At 33.3% G+C, this 19,326-nt stretch overlaps 1 protein-coding gene across 2 annotated transcripts; it reads right to left on the bottom strand.

The window, feature by feature from the left end:
- Nucleotides 1–6,853: 6,853 nt before the first annotated feature.
- LOC111373203 (CWF19-like protein 2) lies at nucleotides 6,854–18,514 on the bottom strand. Of its 2 annotated transcripts, none has more exons than XM_022995706.1 (11): nucleotides 18,455–18,514; nucleotides 14,602–14,679; nucleotides 13,773–14,253; nucleotides 13,524–13,672; nucleotides 11,582–11,782; nucleotides 11,335–11,502; nucleotides 10,634–11,035; nucleotides 9,220–9,299; nucleotides 8,750–9,113; nucleotides 8,077–8,289; nucleotides 6,854–7,439 (listed from the first exon to the last, which is right to left on the bottom strand). In XM_022995706.1, exons 2-11 carry the CDS (start codon nucleotides 14,644–14,646, stop codon nucleotides 7,110–7,112), a joined length of 2,433 nt encoding a protein of 810 aa, XP_022851474.1. In that variant the 5' UTR covers nucleotides 14,647–14,679; nucleotides 18,455–18,514; the 3' UTR covers nucleotides 6,854–7,109. The 2 variants fall into 2 exon arrangements, with proteins under 2 accessions (XP_022851474.1, XP_022851473.1); XM_022995705.1 differs by lacking the exon at nucleotides 18,455–18,514 and adding an exon at nucleotides 15,667–15,823.
- Nucleotides 18,515–19,326: the final 812 nt, after the last annotated feature.

Genomic DNA, 19,326 nt, shown 5'->3' with positions numbered 1-19,326 from the left:
GGTTTAAAAACAAAATGAACTATCAGTTATATAACCTAAATTTTTTATCTATTATCAGAAAAAAATAATAATAATAAATAAAAAAAATCTCTCCGGTGAATACTGCACCTACTAAATCCGCCACTGAATGGAATATTGCCCTTCGTTGGCCCAGAAGAGAGAACTGCTCTACATGTTGCTGCTCTCTGTAACATGAGAGGCAAGTTTTATATTTGAGTTAATTTCATTCACAGTCACTGTTATTTGAGTCAATTGATCACCATACTTTAGCTGACAATAATTTTTTTTATTATAAGTAATTTTATTCGTTAATAAGAAGATATTTTTATTAAGTTGTTCTTTTTTTGTCTCCATATTCTTATTATTAAATAGAAAATAGAAGGCTATTGGTATACATTATTTTAAAACATCAGCATGACTTTGTTGTACTCTGCTCTGCTCACTCATGATTCCGATAATTGCAGGATTGTAGAAGAGTTTAAAAAAAAAACATCGAACTTCAATAAAGAAGGTACATGATTTTGGATGGAGTGCTTTCCATTATGCTGCACGATATGGATCTGACATTGGAATTACTACAAATGGATAAATCTATTGCTTATATGGTTGTACAAATAAATGATAATAAATTAACTCTACATTTAGCAACAAGTGAGCAAAATACAGAAAATTCTATATCTTGCCATAAAATTCAACAAAGAAAAGGCATTCAAATTTATGTTGAAACAATCTTGGTTTGACAACCTTATAAATCGAAAGGATACAAAGAGAACACACCCCCTTCATGTATATGACAGTACTATCAATTTCCAATGCGTTGATCTTGTGAACAACCTACAAGCAGATCAGGATGTTGTGAACAATAAAAACATGACTTCCTTTGATGTGGTAGTGCATTCTGATATATTTTTTTTTAAAAAGAGAGGTAAAGACAATTTTTTTAATTTTAATTATTTGAGTTTTCAACTTTTACTGTAAAATATCGAAAATAATATATTTCAAAGAAATTACGGTTAAAGTTGAATACTCAAAGAATTAAAATAAGAAAAATTATCTTTACCTCTCTTTTTGAAAAATATCAGAATGCACCACCACATCAAAGGGAGTCATGTTTTTATTGTTCACAACATCTTGATTTGCTAGTGGTGGTTCACAAGATCAACACCTTGAAAATTGATAGCAACAACTTATACATGGAGAGAATGTGCTTCGCTCTGCATCCTTTTGGTTTAAAAGGTTGCAAACCCAAGACTATTTCAAGGTAAATTTGAACTTTTTTTATTGAATTTCGCGACAAGGTGTAAAATATTTTGACAATCACCGGTGACTATTTCTGAGCAATCACGACAACATCTTAAGATATCTCTCAGTATCTCTACATTTTCCTCACATGTTGCTAAATGTAGATTTGTCTTATTATCATCTCTTTGTGCAAATATTATGCAACAATTTATCTGTTTATATTAATTCTTTTGCCACAATGTCGGATCCATATCGTGTAGCATAACGAAGATCACTCCATCCAAAATATCTACCTTCTTTATTGAAGTTGGATGTTTTTAGGAGTGGGCGTGGTCCGATTTGGTCCGGTTCCATAGGGAACCAAACCAAACCGAATACCAATGGGAATTTTAGAAATGGAATCATTGATTCCATAATTAGCTATGGAACCGAACCGGAAGGAACCAAACCAATCGGTTCCGATTTGGTCTGATCCGGTTCTTTACATTGAAAATATCAAAATAAAATATTCACTAATAAAAAATCTAAAGACATTACCAACGTGATACTTTTAACAAAATATAGAATAGGAGAACATACTATTCAAAGATTAAAAGAAAACTAAGCATACAACTTTAAAAACAATATTCAAATAATATAAGTTACTATCATCAAGCAATCATCAACTTATATAAACTGTATAGTACTATAATGATTAAACAAACTTCCATCAAAATCAAAATCCTATATTGAATTGGACATCCTTTAAAAATTTATTGCAACTTCTGGTTCTGTTGGTTATAATTTAAAATTTCATTTCTAAGATGCGAAATTTTTATTTTGTTTTCACTTTGATTAAACAAACTTCCATCAAAATCAAAATCCTACATTGAATTGGACATCCTTTAAAAATTTATTGCAACTTCTGGTTCTGTTGGTTATAATTTGTAAAAATCTAGATGAAAAGTTTCGATCGGATCAATAATTATGTAATCAAAGTGAAAACAAAATAAAAATTTCGCATCTTAGAAATGAAATTTTATATTGTAAATAAATTTATTTTGGTATAAATTTACCCAATATTCTAATTTGACTTGAGAATCAATTAATCAAAGAATTATAAAAAGATAAAAGGAAAGAATCAAAGAGAATAAGGAAAGTGCTAGAGTCTAAGATTAAGAAGGAACCCGATTATTTTCTATGAAAGTGTTGGAGACTGAATCATATATTTTACCAAAAATTTAAAAAAAATAAATAAAAAGAAAAATCCTATGAGAACCGTCTGGTTCCTAGCGATTCCCACACTAGAACCGGGAACCGGACCGGAGCCGATTGATTCTTAATAATTTGTCCCGAAATCAAATAGTTTTTTAGAAGATTTGATGCTGAATAGGCCAGTTTTAAACGGTTCCAGTTTGGTGGACGGGAAAAAATGTCCACTTCTAGATGTTTTTCAACAATTTTACTACGAATCCTACAATTATCAAAATCATAAGTGAGAGAATAGAGTAGAGTACTACAAAATCATGCTGATGTACGAAAATGATGAATACCAATAGCTTTCTAATTTTCTATTGAATAAGAAGAATATCGAGACATAAACAGGCAGCTCAATAAAAATACAATCTTCATATTAAAGTACAAAAGTACTTATAGTAATAAAATTAATGACTTTTCCATTCATTTATCATCAACTAAATGCGACTACCAATTGACAATTCACTTAAATAAGAGTGACTGTAGATGACATTAACTAAAATTTAAAACTTAGCTCTTCGTTTACATATAGCAATAGCATGCAGAACAGTGTTCCCTTTGGGGTTAACGTAAGTCAACGAATGACAATATTTCAATATACGTATTCTACACAAAATTCATCTATTATAAACAACAAGAAAGAGTAGAGTTTTCAATGAACTGTTCACTATATTTGCAATTTCTGGGTAATCTCTAAGAATCATTGCAACAATTTACGACCGATCACTCGTTATTGCTTCATGCAACAAAATATCTCAATTTATAATTTTCATTAATAAAAGTTTTTGTTTTGTTTTCTTTTTTTTTGTTTTTTTTTGTTTTTTGTTTTTTTTTTTGTTCCACCACCAGATTCAACATTCTAATTTGAATGTTTAGCCGATGTTATCATTGTTGATCAGACAACAATTTTACCATTTTTTACTGCAATATGAAGAGTTGAATTTCCATCGAAATTAACTTAAAAGAGCAATTATTCATGCATTGAGGATTTCTTTATCGCATTCTCGGAAATCATTGAAATATGCAACAAAGAAAAATTGAGTATTTTTATTGGCGTCAATTGATTGCTAAAATGTTGAATATGTACTCAAAGTTAGTGTTTTAAAAAAGCAATGTCTAGGCGGGCCTAGGTGGCGGGCGCAAAACGCCATGCCTTGCGTTTTTTCACCCTTTTTATTATTTTTACTATTTTTTGCTTTTTGTATTTTTTTTGGGGCTTAACATTTTTACGCTTATTTTTCTTTAATTATTAAATGATTTTTAGATTAAGTTAAAATTTTAAAATATTATTGAAATAAGAAAATGATTTTTTACGCTTAGGCCGAAGCTTGGCCTCCACCATAGGCCACGCCACACTCTAGACTTTTTAGAACACTGCTCAAAGATCGACTTCTGGTGCAGCTGTGTACAATATATGATCTATCTGCATAAGTGTGAAACGATAGGTTTGTGTTAGAAAATAATAAGAAGAAAAATAAAGAAAAGCAACTTGATTTCATTGATTTTTTTTCCTAATCAGAGTCCAATATATAATAATGATAATACATTGACATAAACATGATAAGTTCATCAAAAGGTAAAGAGTGACTGAAAGTGTATGAGACAGTAGGAGTAAGTATGCTCAGTGGAAATGGTGAGGTTTGGTAAAAGATTTGTGGTATTTTTGGAGGTCAATTTGGGGGGGAAAGAGGAGAAACAGAACGTGGGAAAATAAAAAGAACTTTTGAGGATTAAACAGCTAAAGAACACAACTTGATTTGAGCAAAAAAAAATGATGCAGCTTAAATCAAATTTCATCAAAAACTCCCATCAGTTCATAATCCCCATACTCGAATTTACCTGCTACAGACCCATAAATTGTCAAACAACAGGTTTAAAAATGATCTTTAAGACATTCAAATAGGAACAAGGGAGTTAGACCACAAACGAGACTACATGCGGGAAAGCCAAATCAGACAGAGAGGAAAAAGAATAAAATCAAAACACAGATCTGACCTTTCCTCCGTGCTGACCGTGCATGTGTTCCGCCAAGAGGTAAAGAGTGACTGGAAGTGTGCGGGAGTAAGGATTTTCAGTGGGAACGATGGGTTTAGGTAAAAGATTTGTGAAATTTTGTGGTCAATTTATGACGAAAATTGAAAAAGTCTGGAAGCTACAACGTGTAGTAACGATTAGAAAAAGAAAGAGGTAGATAAAGAAGACAGTGGGAAATTGAAAAGAACAGGAGGAAAAGGATAAAAGATCAAGAAAAAAGCAAACAAAAACGCGTTCGGTGTCTTGATTTCCAGTGGGAAGGAAAAAGTGGTAAATGACCGGTTGATAGGATCACTTTTCCACAGTGACCTTTGATCAGTGAAAAAAAATCGAATTTGAGGTTGAAATGAACTTAAAAAGTGAAGAAAAATGGGACGGAGTGCTCGGGACATCCGAATCTGGACCGTCCGAATCTTTTTTTTTTCCCAGATTTAATTTTTTTCCATTTAATTCATTTTATTTTATTATTTCACTTTTATTTTTCAATCTTAAATCTTACATTTTTTTTCAATTTCCTTTTTATTTATTTTTCTTCATTCATTTTCTTTTAATAATTCATTTTTTCCTTTTTGTATGTATTTTTTATGTTCTTTTTTTTTTTTAAAGAACATAACTTTGAATCTTATAATTTTTTAATTTTTTCTTATTTTAATTCTTTTTCCATCAATTATTTTCATTTTCGTTTTTTGCTTCTTTTAATTTTTTTATTCATTTATGTATGTGTGTTTTTCCCCATAATTTAATTTTCATTAATTTAATTCAATTTTGTGTGTGTGTGTGTGTTTTTTTTTTTTTTTTTTTTGACTTGAAATAATTTTTTCAATTACTTTTAATTGAATTCAATTTATGTGTAATATTATTTTTTGTTTACTCTTTCTAATGTGTGAGAAGATGAATTTATTTCTTGCATAGTTGCATACTAATGCATATAATCTGATTGGTTAAATTTTACGATATAAAACTATTGGATTGCTTTCCGAATACATTTATTGTTTCTAGAATACTATTGACAATTTCTGTTACAATTGCAACTGCCGAAAGAAGTTTTTCAAAATTGAAATAATTAAAATTTTATTAGCAATCAACCATATTACAAGAATGATTGAATGAGTTATCTTTGATATCTATTGAACAAGATTTATTAGAACATATTGATTATGAAAGTTTAACTAGCGAGTTTGCTTCTAAAAATATACACGATTTGTTGTATTTCAAGGTTTACATATGGCATTTGCTGTATTTGATTTCAAGATTTCTTAATATGGAATTTTACAAAGAGCTTAGTGGTTTGGATAGTTTTTTGTTGATGATATACGACGGTAGTGCTATAGGTACATTGTGGTGTCCATTTTGGTGTTCAAAATGGACACCTGGCACCTCGGCATTGATCGAGGCGTTGCTACACTTGGGCCCATAGGCGTCTCGGCCAATACCGAGGCGCCGGGTGTCCAAAATGGACACCACAATGCACCTCAAGCATTTTTCCGATATATGAAATTGGATGAAGTGCGAGAGGTGTTTTTGAACTTTACTTGCATTTAAATTTCATACTTTGTAATGAAATTATTTATTGGAATATTTTTTTGTTAATATATATTTTTTAATTACATAAAAGGGAGCCATTTTAAAATGTCACGCAAGACACCCAAAATCTCAAGATCGACCCTTCTCATTGTGCAACACGATCTCACACTTCCAGCAGAGGGTGCAACGATGATGGCAGGTTGGGTTGGGTTGGGTTGGGTTGGAAGCACTAAGAAGATTGTAAGAAAATATCGAGGTCGTTCTTGAAATACGGAAGATGCAGACAGAAGTCAAAAACAAGATTATGTTAACACGCACACTGAATACAGAAGTGGCATCATTTTTCCCAAATCAATTCTGGTTTAATCAAAATCTAACTTCTCAGCAAACTCACTTCTTGCAATCAACCAATTTTCTCAACAAAAATGCCAGAACACAGAAAAACGAAGATAGATTTTTGTTCATTTCGTTAGTAAATAAACAAAGTCACTTTGTATGGCCGAATTTGACGCTGGTCAATCACTGGCACATAGTTCCACTCGATAAATAGCACATGGAGCTCTATACCTGAGACAACCTATTTCAATTACAGATACTATCCACTTACCACCTACATAAAATCCACAATTTATGAACACATAAAAATATTCCCCTAGACTTGAAAAATATGCTAAACCTAAGACTTAGGACATAATTGAACATAAATAAGTAATACAAATATGGCATAAAATTTTCATTTGTATCTAAATTAAGTCCAAAAAAGTAAAATTCAATTAATAATTTGGAAAGGCTGAAAACTTTTCAAACTCTTCACTTCTAAATTTGAATCCATAAAAATAATTTGGAGTTGTAAATATTCAATTTATTAAACATGTTTTAATTTTTACATCATCACATGGAGATGGAGACTAGTATCATGAACAAGTACAAGACCTGAATTCACAAGTTTTAATTTTTACACCATCAGCATGCCAAATCTTCCACTAGTACTTGCCAGAGATGTCTTTCATTTTAAGCTCACCCAGTCTGGGAGTCTCAACAACCCTGAAAACCAGCTGGCAGCATTCCAAGTTCTAGTCCAGCTGTTTTGTCCAGTCAAAAGGTTCCCAATCCCGAGCAAAACTTGCGACAGCTTGCTTCTGCGTTTCCATGGATTCATGCTTCCGACGGCGATGCATGTCCTCGGCTGGCAGACGTAGCATACCTCTTATTACATTGAGCCCAAAGCTGCTCTTAAATTCTTTCTCGTCGTCAATTACATGAACAAATCCCCTTTGCAATCCAAATTCAACATGGAAATACGGGAAATTCTTGGGGATTGAACCTCGCAGACCCTTTTCACTTGTATCAATGAGCTTCTTTGCGTTGTGTTGACTCCATTCATCTTCAGCTTCATCAATTGCCTACAGTAACATGTTAGAAATTAACAATTTGGCGTACCCAGAAAGCAAAAGCAGAAAATAAAATTATGTAAACAAATTATTTGAACTTATTTCCAGTTTTATGTTCTTCGTACGAGTTAGCAATTCCACAGTTTCCCTCCATACTTCGATCATAATTAATTTTTTAAGCAAAGGGTACTCATCAGGGCAGATTTTGGACAATGGTGAAAAAAAACATAAAAATACAGATCATTAAGCAACATTAAACAATTTTTGAAAATCAGAAAGTGCTTTATGTTATGGTAAATTCGAAAAAGAAGCCTAATGTGGATCCTTCTAACTGTCATATATTATGAATCTACATTAAATTCAATGGCATATGGCGTAAAGATGGGAGTAAAATTTTAAGTGCACGTCTGGGAAGTGATGAACTTTAAAACTTAAGCTATTATAAATTATGGGCGCTACTGAATGTGTGAATAATAAGTAGATAATAGTTGTGCATCCTACGGATAAGGGTGTTTGTCGTTTGACCAACTTAGATTAAAATTCACTTCCCAAACATGCATTAAGAGGTATTTGCATTCAAAATCAAAATTCGGGGTGATAACGATCAGGAAAAATAATTTACGGGAGAGTAAAAATGAGATGGCATTACCTTCTTGAAGTAAACAGGTGCCTGCTTTGCAATTTCTTGGGGCACAGGAATGCACTCTACCAAACAATGGCGCCGCTGCTGTGCCAACCCCATAACTGTCTCAAGGAATACTACATCCTTCTCCTGATTTTTAAACATCATTATTAGGCATTTCTTGAAGTTCCGAATTTCATCCCACACATTATCATCAACAGATCTTGTGCATGATTCATGCTGTTCAGGCAAAAAGTAAAAAATTACGGTTACTACAAAAATGACGACATCGTCAATAAAAACAACAGGTAAACTATGTTAGCAGCACAAAACTAGAATCATCTACTTTTAATCTACCATCAACCGATTTATGCAATTAAATCACAAATTTATGTGCCATGTCTGCAAAGCAATTGAAAACATGATTTTGCATCACTAATGTCAGCGGAGTAATAATTTCAGATATAAGAAATAGAGTTATTTGCATTTTTCAACATAATTCAGGAGCAGATAGTTTCTGCAATGCAAGAAAAAAGTAATAACTTTATAATGGTTGAAGCGACATTTCACAATAAAGTCATTTTTCATCTAGAGACGAGTTATTATGTATAAGATGTATTTCTGATTAAAAAAAATTTAAAAAAAAATTAAAAAAATGAGAAAAAGTGGATATTTATTTAGACAGAAGATACAGGTTCACCTGCAAGGTTAAAATGCAACAGTGACCCGGGACAACAGGCTGCATTTGAGGTAATGACAAGTAGGTAAAGTTCGCAATAGCAACGACAAGATGCTTAGGTCTTGTTGGATTCTCAAAGCAAAATTGACAGCGTTCTTGCTGCGTGAAGAAGCGGTTTGCCGAATTAGATATCTCACTTGACTTATGATTGCCTCCCCCTCCTTTCTTGCGAGTCTTTTTCCTTGGACCATCATCATAATCATATTCATCGTCTGCCTGACGGGATTTGCTATACTGATGATTACACATAATGGTTTGAGCTAGATTCAGATCAGCATCCTCTTCTTTCTTCTTTTGTCGGGCAGAGACATCATTCATAATATACCTTCATAAAGTGAAAAGGCCATGAAATGAAACAAGACAAACAAGGACAACCACCACGCCTAACAATTATGTAAAATATTATAAACAGTGGTAGGATGCAAAATCACCTGCTAGTGGTCCCATCAATTTGCGGTCTGCTTGACTCATTACCAGCTACCCGTGTAGCTTTTATTTTCTCAGCTTCTTTCTGATTAAGAAAAGAGAATGTGAAGATTAGACTACTAAAAACAAAACAACACTCTAGCTAATCATCAAAATGGAAATTGAGGACAAGTCACCACTTTAACACTAACTATCTTTGCATTTTATAAGAAAGAAAAGAGAAGTCGGACACCAAAAAAATGTGGAGAATACTCCGATTTCTTCCAATGAAGGAGGAAACAAGAAGTAACAGTGTTAACAACACACTTGATTGCAGTTTGCACTATCACCATATTTGACATAAAGAAAAGCACTTGACGAAGAAGTTGTAGGAAAAAAAAAATATGGGAAATCATGATTACAATAACGTCACAAAATGAGGCAGATAATGAATGGAAGTTTCTCCACCCAAATTCACCTAGAACATGCATTAGAACTTAGTAAAGCCATTTTCCTGTTTCAATGCAGCTTATAAGAAGTAAAACCAATTGAGACTAAGAAATACCGATAACACTTGGTGCATTACAAACAATTTGTTTAACATGGATCTTATGTTCAATAAACAAATACAAAAGCAGAACCTCGTACTGCAACTCTAAAAAATGTAACATTATCATTGCAATATTTGCTTATCTTATCATTCTAACACAACAATGTTCCGATTAATCGAACACACACAAGGTAAAAAGGGGAAAAAAAAAAAAAGGGAGAAAACGAGATGCATTTCCATTACCCAGCCCTGAGTTCTCCATAAAGTAGAAAATCATTGTACAAAATGGGTTGATAACATAAATGTTATCCTGTTGGACAGAAAAGTACATGGCTAGAGGGCAAAAGTCCATATTCCTCCTAAGCACCAAATAGACGAATTTCTCATGCAATGATGGGATATCTACAAATATTACTATATCTATTATGAGAACAAAAATCATATTTTTATAAGAATCACCCTCAAGAAAACTGAAAATTCTTTAAACTATCGAGTCAGTGACCATTAGCAAGCCCAAGGTTCCAGGCATAAAATCTTTCAATTTACTCTGGTTATCTAGTGGCTGTTCGGGAGGAAAAAGTTACGGTAACACATGATCACCCTATTATAATACCCACTCTACAATGCAAGATCAATTTGGATACCACGTCAATGATCGATAAAATAAAATGAAAAGGTATATAGTTTGTCCAAGATATTTCTTATCCAAATAAGAACGTCCCAGATTACAGGACCAAAGAAGTGTGGGACCTATCGGTAAACAAGTGTCCGAAACCACAAGAAGATATGCTTTCAGGCATTTTTGAGAGCCAGAGCAGCTAGTGATTGCGACACAGAAGATGTTCAATGAACATAAAGTGAAAGAGAGAGAAGATGAAATTTATTCCTACCATAAGTTTTTCAGCTTCTTCATGCTTTCCTTTCATACGGAGTTGCAAGGCTTTCGCAGCCAACTGATTCGCACTCACCGCTGGCTTCACAATTGATGCATCTTCTTTAGATTCCTCTGATTTGTATCCAACTGATTTTGGTTCTTCTCTTTCCTCAGACTTAGTATGGGAAGAATTACTGAGATCAACAGAATTATCATTCTTCTGATGCACAATTTTATGCATGAAGCTTCCATCATTATCAAATCTATTTAAGCCTGACATAGCAGCAGAGACAAGAGCAGAATCCTGAGTTGACATACTTTGATTTCTGCGCTTCCCCCAGGATAAAGAATCTCGAACTTTGGGCACTCTCATTCTAGAATGCTGAGTAACATCCACAGTGCTTTTCCGATCAGAATTCTGATAAAACAAAATCCATTAGTTGGCATCACTAAAATCATCATATCTCTAGAAAGCTATTTTTATCTCATTCCGAAGAAATCAAAAAATGATTTTTGATATCTTGGGACAAGAAGTAGTTTATGTAGCCAATCATTCAGAGTGCACTCCTTCCCCCAGCTGGTCTAGAAGAAAGGACACTATAAACCAAGTTTTCAGCCTTCTTCTGATAGCAGCTGATAGTAGACTCAAGAGTAAATTGAACACGGATGCATAAATATTTAACTGCTATATTAAAGTCAATTCAAATGGAGGATTACCTTCTCAACAGAACTATTATTTTCGTTATTTATAATTGCCCTTTCTTCTTCAATTAACTCTTTCTTCCTATTTCTTATAGCATGAAGATGAGCATGAGTTGGTGCAACTGTACGAGAAGCCACAGAAGCTGCAAATTGACCCATAGAACCCCAACGCTCTTCAACCACCTGTGAGGAAACAAGTTCGTTATTCACTACTTGGTAATAGTTGAATTAACATTCAAATTAGAGAGCCATATCTACATACCTCCTCAAGCTTCCGTCCTTCACGAGCTGCTTGCTCTTGGGCTCTCTTCAACGCTTTTAGCCTCCAGCTGGCACCTCCATCACCAACAGCTGCAGTTGATAAAAGATGGCTCCCAGACTTTACTTGATCAGACTCTTCCGGATAACCACTCCCATTATCTTTCAAATATGGGTTTAATTCTCTAGGATTCACCTTCTTAACCTGGGAAATTAGTCAAAAAATTGTTTTATATGCATAAATCACCAGGCATCCAACTCAGATAAATGCTATATCAATACAATAACCTTAAAAATCAATTGAACGAGTAACAGATATACAAATTACAAAAGTAAAGGCAACAGCAGCAACAATTAAAAGCTTTATTTCCAAGAAATTTGGGATCACCGACTTGAAACTTTCTTAGCCAATGCATTCAGTGAATTCTACCTCTTATGGGAAAAACCAATGGTATAAATTCTTCTATCCCTATTAAGCATAATGCTTACTTTGTCTATCACTCACTAACTTGTTGTACTGTGTTCATATTATTCCTGTGTACAGGAGCTCTCAACCATCTACACAAGACAACTGTGCCCCGATCATTTAAATTTTTGTGGCAACAGTATTACAAACCCCGAAACTTGCCTAATATGGTATAGATACAGATCCAGTAGTTACATTACATAGTCCTAAATTAGGGTGAACCAACTGATTCTTAATGCTCTTCATTAAATTTTATGGTAAACCAACCGATTCTCAATACTCTTCATTAAGTATGAAACGAACAGGTAACTTCTCGTATTTACGATATTCTGAACTCTGAGACTGTTGGAACTTGTAAAATCCCATAGAAATGCATAGTAGGCGCTGACATGGCAATAACACTTTGGACGTGATATTAGAAGTGGTTATGAAGTTCTGCCGAAAATTTTTAGGAAATCTTCATGATATTCTCTTATCTTAGTTATTATACACCCCCATAAATCAATACATAAACAATACAGAAAACACATTTCAGGTCTGACCTCACTAATAATCATTCCCAGATTGCACTCATTCTGCTGCTTTCGTTTTTGTCTGGCCCTTTATACTAGTCTGACACCAATTTGAAAGCTCTATGAACCACATACAGTCTCTCTTCAGCATCCTTCTTGTGAAATTTAGACCATGTTTGAGCTCCACTATTTGAGAAAGGATTTTGTAAAAAGTGAACTTTAGGAGAACATATAGTTAAAAAGTAAGGAAAAGTTTTGTATTTATGTGTAGAATTATTTTAGTGGGAGAATGTATTGTTGAAAATGAGTTTGAGAAAAAAATGAGTTTTTAAAGAATGGAGCCCAAATATAGCCTTAACATTATACGACATCCAGAGTTCCACTCTCCTCCATCTTTCCTTCCCAAGAAAATAATAAATAGGAAAGTCCTTTTTCAACACCAATTTATTTTAATGGAACCCAGCTCAACACCCGTGAGTCCCTTTATAAAACTATAGAATGAACACCACAGTTGAAATAAATGCAATAATATTTACTTGCATAATATCATTGGTTTCTTTATTTCTTCGTCTTTGTAATTTTTTTAACTTGAAAATAATGTGGTAATTTAATCATAGTGAAGATCAACAATTCACCAGTACATTCAATGGAATCACAAGATCACACATAACATAATAAAACTATAGAATGAACACCACAGTTGAAATAAATGCAATAATATTCACTTGCATAATATCATTGGTTTCTTTATTTCTTCGTTTTTTTAATTTTTTTCAACTTGAAAATAATGTGGTAATTTAATCATAGTGAAGATCAACCTTTCACCAGTACATTCAATGGAATCACAAGATCACATATAACATAATATTTTTCCTTTTTTAATAGTGGAAGGTGTGACGGGTTATATATAAGAACATGGGGACATATAATCCACCCAACGTTGGTAACACAAAAATTTGGGAGTTCACCTCTTCAGTTGAGGCTTCCTCTAGCAGCATGTCAGAGGCTTTGTCAGAAGTCTTCTCAGTATTGTCCTTAGGCCGAAGCATCCAGTCCAATCCCATTTCTTTCCTCACAATATTGCTGTAGTTTTGCGACAGAGATCCTTCACCATCATCTGATACACATGACCAAGAAAATTGACTCCTACAAAATGATAGAATACTAGGAACACTAAGGAATTAAGTTCCAAATAGAACAAATGATGAGATACATACCATACAAGTCACTATCAATAGTGTCATCCTCGTCTCCCCTTTTCTTATCCTTCTTCCGACTACCCTTTTCTCCTTTATGATGCCTCCTTTCCTCACTGGAATTTGCACTTCTGGAATCATATGGTGATCCATCTTCTGACAGATACTGTTTTTTCCGACTCTCGGTCTTCTTCTTTGACTGACCCCTATGTTCATCTTGAGAGCTACCATCATGTTTTTTCTTCTCTCTTTTCAGACTCTTACGTTTCTTGTGATCAATTTCGGAATCATCATCACTTCGACTTTCATCTGAATTTGAAGACAAATCCTCATCTGAAGCATACCATTTCTTTTTCTTTCTAGACCCACTTTTTATTTTTTCAAAGCCTTCATCATCAGAACTACTGTAACGTGAAGTCTTCTTTTTCCTTCTATGTTTCTCTTTCCTTCTGCCTGGTTTTCTTCTCTCCTTTTTACTATCATCAGAGTTTTCATCCTTTGCCTGACAACTACCCAAATCAATACGAGCACATAAAAAAACAAACATTCTTGTGAACAGCTAACAGCTGGAAAATTACATTCTATTTGTTTTAAACAAAATCCACCATGCTATAAATTTTATGTTCATAGATAAATGACAAAAAACAGAGAAAAAAAGGAAAAAAATAAAATAAAATACAAGAGAAAAATAGTTTGTTAAAGTTACAAAAAATTGCTTGTAGACACATACATAATACAAAGTAGAGATTCTTACTAAATCACATCCAACAGTTGCACAAACACACAAACACATATAGAAAGCCAATCAAGAACACCTGTTGAATAATGTAGGGAAACGTTGAGTCCTTACTTTATCGATTTGTTCCCGGGGTATAAACTTTAACCCTGAAAGCATGTTTCCTTTCCTGTGGTCACAGTATCAACAAGTCTGCAGCACAATGCCAATTGGTTAACTATCGTGAACCCAAAAACAAACCAAACATAACAAGAAAATGTGAGTTTATATAAGCCACGAGAATTTATAAGTCACTTATTCTTAAATAACTTTAGAACCTATTACACATATAAATCCAAGAATGCCGAGTGGAACTAGAAACAAAAATTCCATGCTCAACTTAAAAGTCATAGAAGCAAATTAAAAAAGAAAGGTCGAAGAACTAACAAAGACGGTAAAGAAGTTACAGGGGTTGAAGATTGAAACACGACTCAGGAACCAAATTGGATGAATTACATTGCATTAATTCCCCCTCCCACCCGACCCACGCCACTACCACCAAAAAAATAAAAACTTCTGATATCACCTCCTGAAGTTTTTTTCTAACATGCAACCATTTAACTTGTTGACTGCATTTAAATTATCACCCACTCACTAAACTATAAAGGTCGCCATTGAGGTCAAGAGGATTAACAATGAAAAGATCCCCATCCCATTTCCAATAATTGGATCCCATTCCAGACTTCTCTTCCCCACTGTCCTGAAATCCATGGATATCAAACTATAATGAAGCCAAACTTCATCTCCAGTATCAGCCTCCAGGAATTAACTATTCACAACCTCAAGAAAATCAAAAGGCCACTAAAATTCACGAGCTTAAATCATATTAAGTCATGAAGTCCCCTTAAATTTGTAAACCAGAAATTATCTAATCAGATTCGGCATGACATCTAATATCCAGAAAGGCAGAAAGAACATCCCTTCACATCCAGGATTCCAATTCAAAGCAACCCACACAATCAAATTCACTACAGAGACACCCCTCCACAAATTTTGAAATTCGAATAATTTTTATGCAACTAAAAAAAATAATAATAATATCCCAATTCACAGTTCACACCGGCATAAACAGAAATAAGGTCGAAAAGCTCGAAATATAACTTAAGAAAAGGAACAGGAGAAATTCATAGCAAAACGTGCCTGATAGCGAGTTAATTATAGGTTGTCTGACAGAAGAACCACGGCGGAGGAGGACGAAGGCAATGGCTGGGGCCTTAGGATAGAAGTGTGTTTCAGGCGGATCTCTACTTCGACCCATCGGGTTACCAGATCCAATGATAAATCTTTTCAACACTGGTTTAAAGGTCGTCCACCCCCTTTTGGGTTGCAATTTATAAAGTGATTATTTAGCGGGCCCTTCTCCTCATTTTGGGCTATCCTCGGCCCAGACATTCATTTTCGGCCTTTATGGACCCTTTTCCATTGGATCACTTTTTTGGGCTATAGTTTTTTGGCCCACTATAGCCCAAAAAATATTTATTTTTGGTCAAGTTCCACAAACAAGCCCTTCCAGTATGGACTTCACAAATAGATCCACTTTCTGTCCAGCCCACCTAGGCTACTTTTACAGTTTAGTTTGTTTGGAGAATTGCATCATTTGTTACAACCTTTGTAGTAATTTGGTCCCCGACCTGATTTTTATTATAGCGAGTTGGGACGGAGCAACATCCATCGAAAAAAATGAGTATACATATTCAGCGATGGCTCGAGTAGTCGTTGAGTGGCCACACGCACTTGCCTACCCTAGGCTAGTGGTTTGAACCTATGTCAAACTGCTCGTCAGCCGCTTGAGCCATCCACGAGTAGTTAGCCCCGGGATATATTTTTTCTTAATAGTCAACGATTGTTCTAACTCACTCGAATTCCTAGATCTGCCTTTAATATCGAGTCCTCAACTTTAAAATTTGTAGCATCATTGATCGACATTGGATTAAAATTTCAATTTTTTTGGTATAACAAAGTATATATTATTAATTTTTGCTAAAATAATACAATAAAGAAACAAAATGAATATGATAGTAAAAAAATAAAGTATGAAAATGAAAAATAGAAACGATTAATATGTGATTGTAATGGCAAATACTTTATCTACTTTTCACAACTATGAATATACTTTTTCTTCTTGCAGAATAAAAGTAAAGTACATGTATCTTACAAGTGTTTGGAGTCGAGAGTCCATAACTAGTATTTGGGTTTATGGGATCAACACACATCTTCATCTATCTACTTTGTAATATATTCCTCTTGATAGTATGAGTGATCTTATTTTAACATCCTTTGTAATTGTAGTCTTAAGTATTCGCAACCCCCTATCCACCCCATGTGAACCCTAATAGCCACCCCCATATCCTCGTGTTTTTCCTCTTCGTTCCTTGGACCTTGCTCTCTATCACAATCTCAAGTTAGATACTAATAAGTGTATTTTAAATGTTTTTCTAGATTTCTAAATTAGCATAAAAGATTAATTGAGCGAATTTCTCAATCTCATGTTAGACCTTGCCCTCTATCTCAACCTCAAGTTAGACGAATAATAAGTGCATTTTACACTTCTATTTAGATTCCTAAATTAGACTAAAAATAGATTAATTGAGTTCACAGGAATGAAATTCAAAGGAATTGACGGGGCCACACACTTTATGTTGTATATGACTTTTACAGGTTAAATTCCCAATTTAAAGGTAAATAAAATGAAAAGGAAGTATATTTGAAGCTTAATTTGGATATAATGTATTTATTATTAGTGTTGGACGCAAACATTTTGAGTTAAGGAAGCATAATCAAATTTGCAATACTCGTATTAATGATAAGAAATGATGTATTTTGATTGCAAACTATACTATTTGTTTGGAGGTTTAGCTTCCTTGGAAACCTAATTATGAAGGTTAAGGCTCCTTCGAACGATCTTATTTCTTCTTTTAAGTCTCTCAATAGAAATGTGACAGTAACAAAAAATAAAAATTTAATAGACACAAAAATTCTAAAAATAACACCTACTTTGATTACAACTTGTGACAATAAGGCAACTAAAAATAAGAAAACATATTAAAAAAAAAAAAAAAATCTTTGAAAGTTGAATCTAACCAGTCAAGAATAATGCTATTTGTACAAACTAGGTTGACAAATTTGGTTTACAAACTATGTGTCGGCAACATTAAGGCCAATCATTTCAAAAACAATTTTTGAAATCAATGAAAATCAGTGACCTAAATTTTGCCGAACACTTAATTTGTAAATCAACTTTGTACAAATAGACTAATTGATCAGCCAAACACTATTATGACATAGCCATTCTTATCCTTTCGTGCTTGAGACATATATCTAACAAATAAATAAGTGCAAAATTTCTTTGTGATAACTAAACCACATTCAAATTACACAACAAATATTCTTTTATTCAACCAAACAAATTAGTCAATAGTGGATAACTAAGTTTCCCCAGGAAACCTCTAACGTGAAGAAAAAATGAGGTTTATTACCCAGGACAACCACTATATTTTGAAATAAAATAAATTTGAAATGTTAAAGAATAATGCTATTTTGACAGAAGAATTCGATCATATACAATGACAGAAGATGCAATGACAGAAGGTGATTGGCTGGGATAGTTGATTGTGTTTAAAATAGTCCAATAATGAAATACTATTTGACATTATGTCAACCAACACATCAAACTTTTTATTCATGTAGCATGATTGTACGTTAAAACAAAAGTTATCGTAAAAAAAATAACTCATGAGACAGATACAGCCAAGGGCTCCTAACTTCTCGATACAGCTTGGAATTATGATTATCCTCTGCTAAAATGCCTATCTTCCGTCAAATGATATATTGATTGCACTATTTAAATAAATTTCTTGTTATTTGCAAATGTGATTGTGTGTTATCTTAAACTAATTGAGATTTGATACTGTTAGGATTAGGGTTTTACCTTCAGAAATTAGAAGGGACGGACTGGAAAGGAAGACTGGTGCCAATGGCGGTGAGGGAGACTGGAGAGCAGAGGCGGACGGGCAGTGAAAGCCCGATCGCGAGGCGGACTGCTGGCGGAGGGAGCCAGAAAAATGACCAATTTGGAGGGAAATTAGAAGTTACGTGATATTTTTATTAAAAAAATAATAATAATGAAAAAAATTAAAAAAAAATTAAAAATTGATACATTACGTTACCCACCATACCTCACCCCAGTTTTTATTGTCTACCTTGTATTTGTGTGATCAGAACATAATAGACTAATACTTTGTCAAATCTATAATTCAGTAAATTGCTCGTTTTTAATTTAATTCTTAATTTGTTGATTGTTTGTTATTAAATTATTTTAACATCCTATTATCTAGCTAATTTTAGGATTTTTTTGGGGATTCGCGATAATTTCGAGAGCTGCTAAGTGTTTTTAGCTCAAATAACAAACAAGAACTATGTCATAAGAGGATTGATATACATATATTTATGTTTGGTGCAATCTTAACTGATATTATAGCTTTGTCTCTCATTTTTCATGTTGTCCTTTAATGCTCTTTATCATGAGATTTGGCAAACCCTTTTCATATAGAGGCCCTTGTTTGGGTGCCATTTTGATGAAAGAATGCATTTTGAAATACTAGATTGGTGGAGAATGAGTTATTAAAAATAAAAATTAAAAATTAGGTTTGTGTGTAATATTATTTTATTGAATAATGTATGGTTAAAAATGAGTTTTAAAAAAATAAATGGAAAAATTAGCCTAAACCCTACATATAAACTATACAATTCAAATTCATGTTTAAAAGTTTTTTTATACGAAAATCAAGTGATGATTTAATT

This window comes from Olea europaea, unplaced genomic scaffold, assembly GCF_002742605.1.
Source record: "Olea europaea var. sylvestris unplaced genomic scaffold, O_europaea_v1 scaffold1084, whole genome shotgun sequence".
NCBI classification, from domain to species: Eukaryota; Viridiplantae; Streptophyta; class Magnoliopsida; order Lamiales; family Oleaceae; genus Olea; species Olea europaea.
Note: the sequence above shows the minus strand (reverse complement) of the source record. Positions and strands in the feature narration are given on the sequence as shown.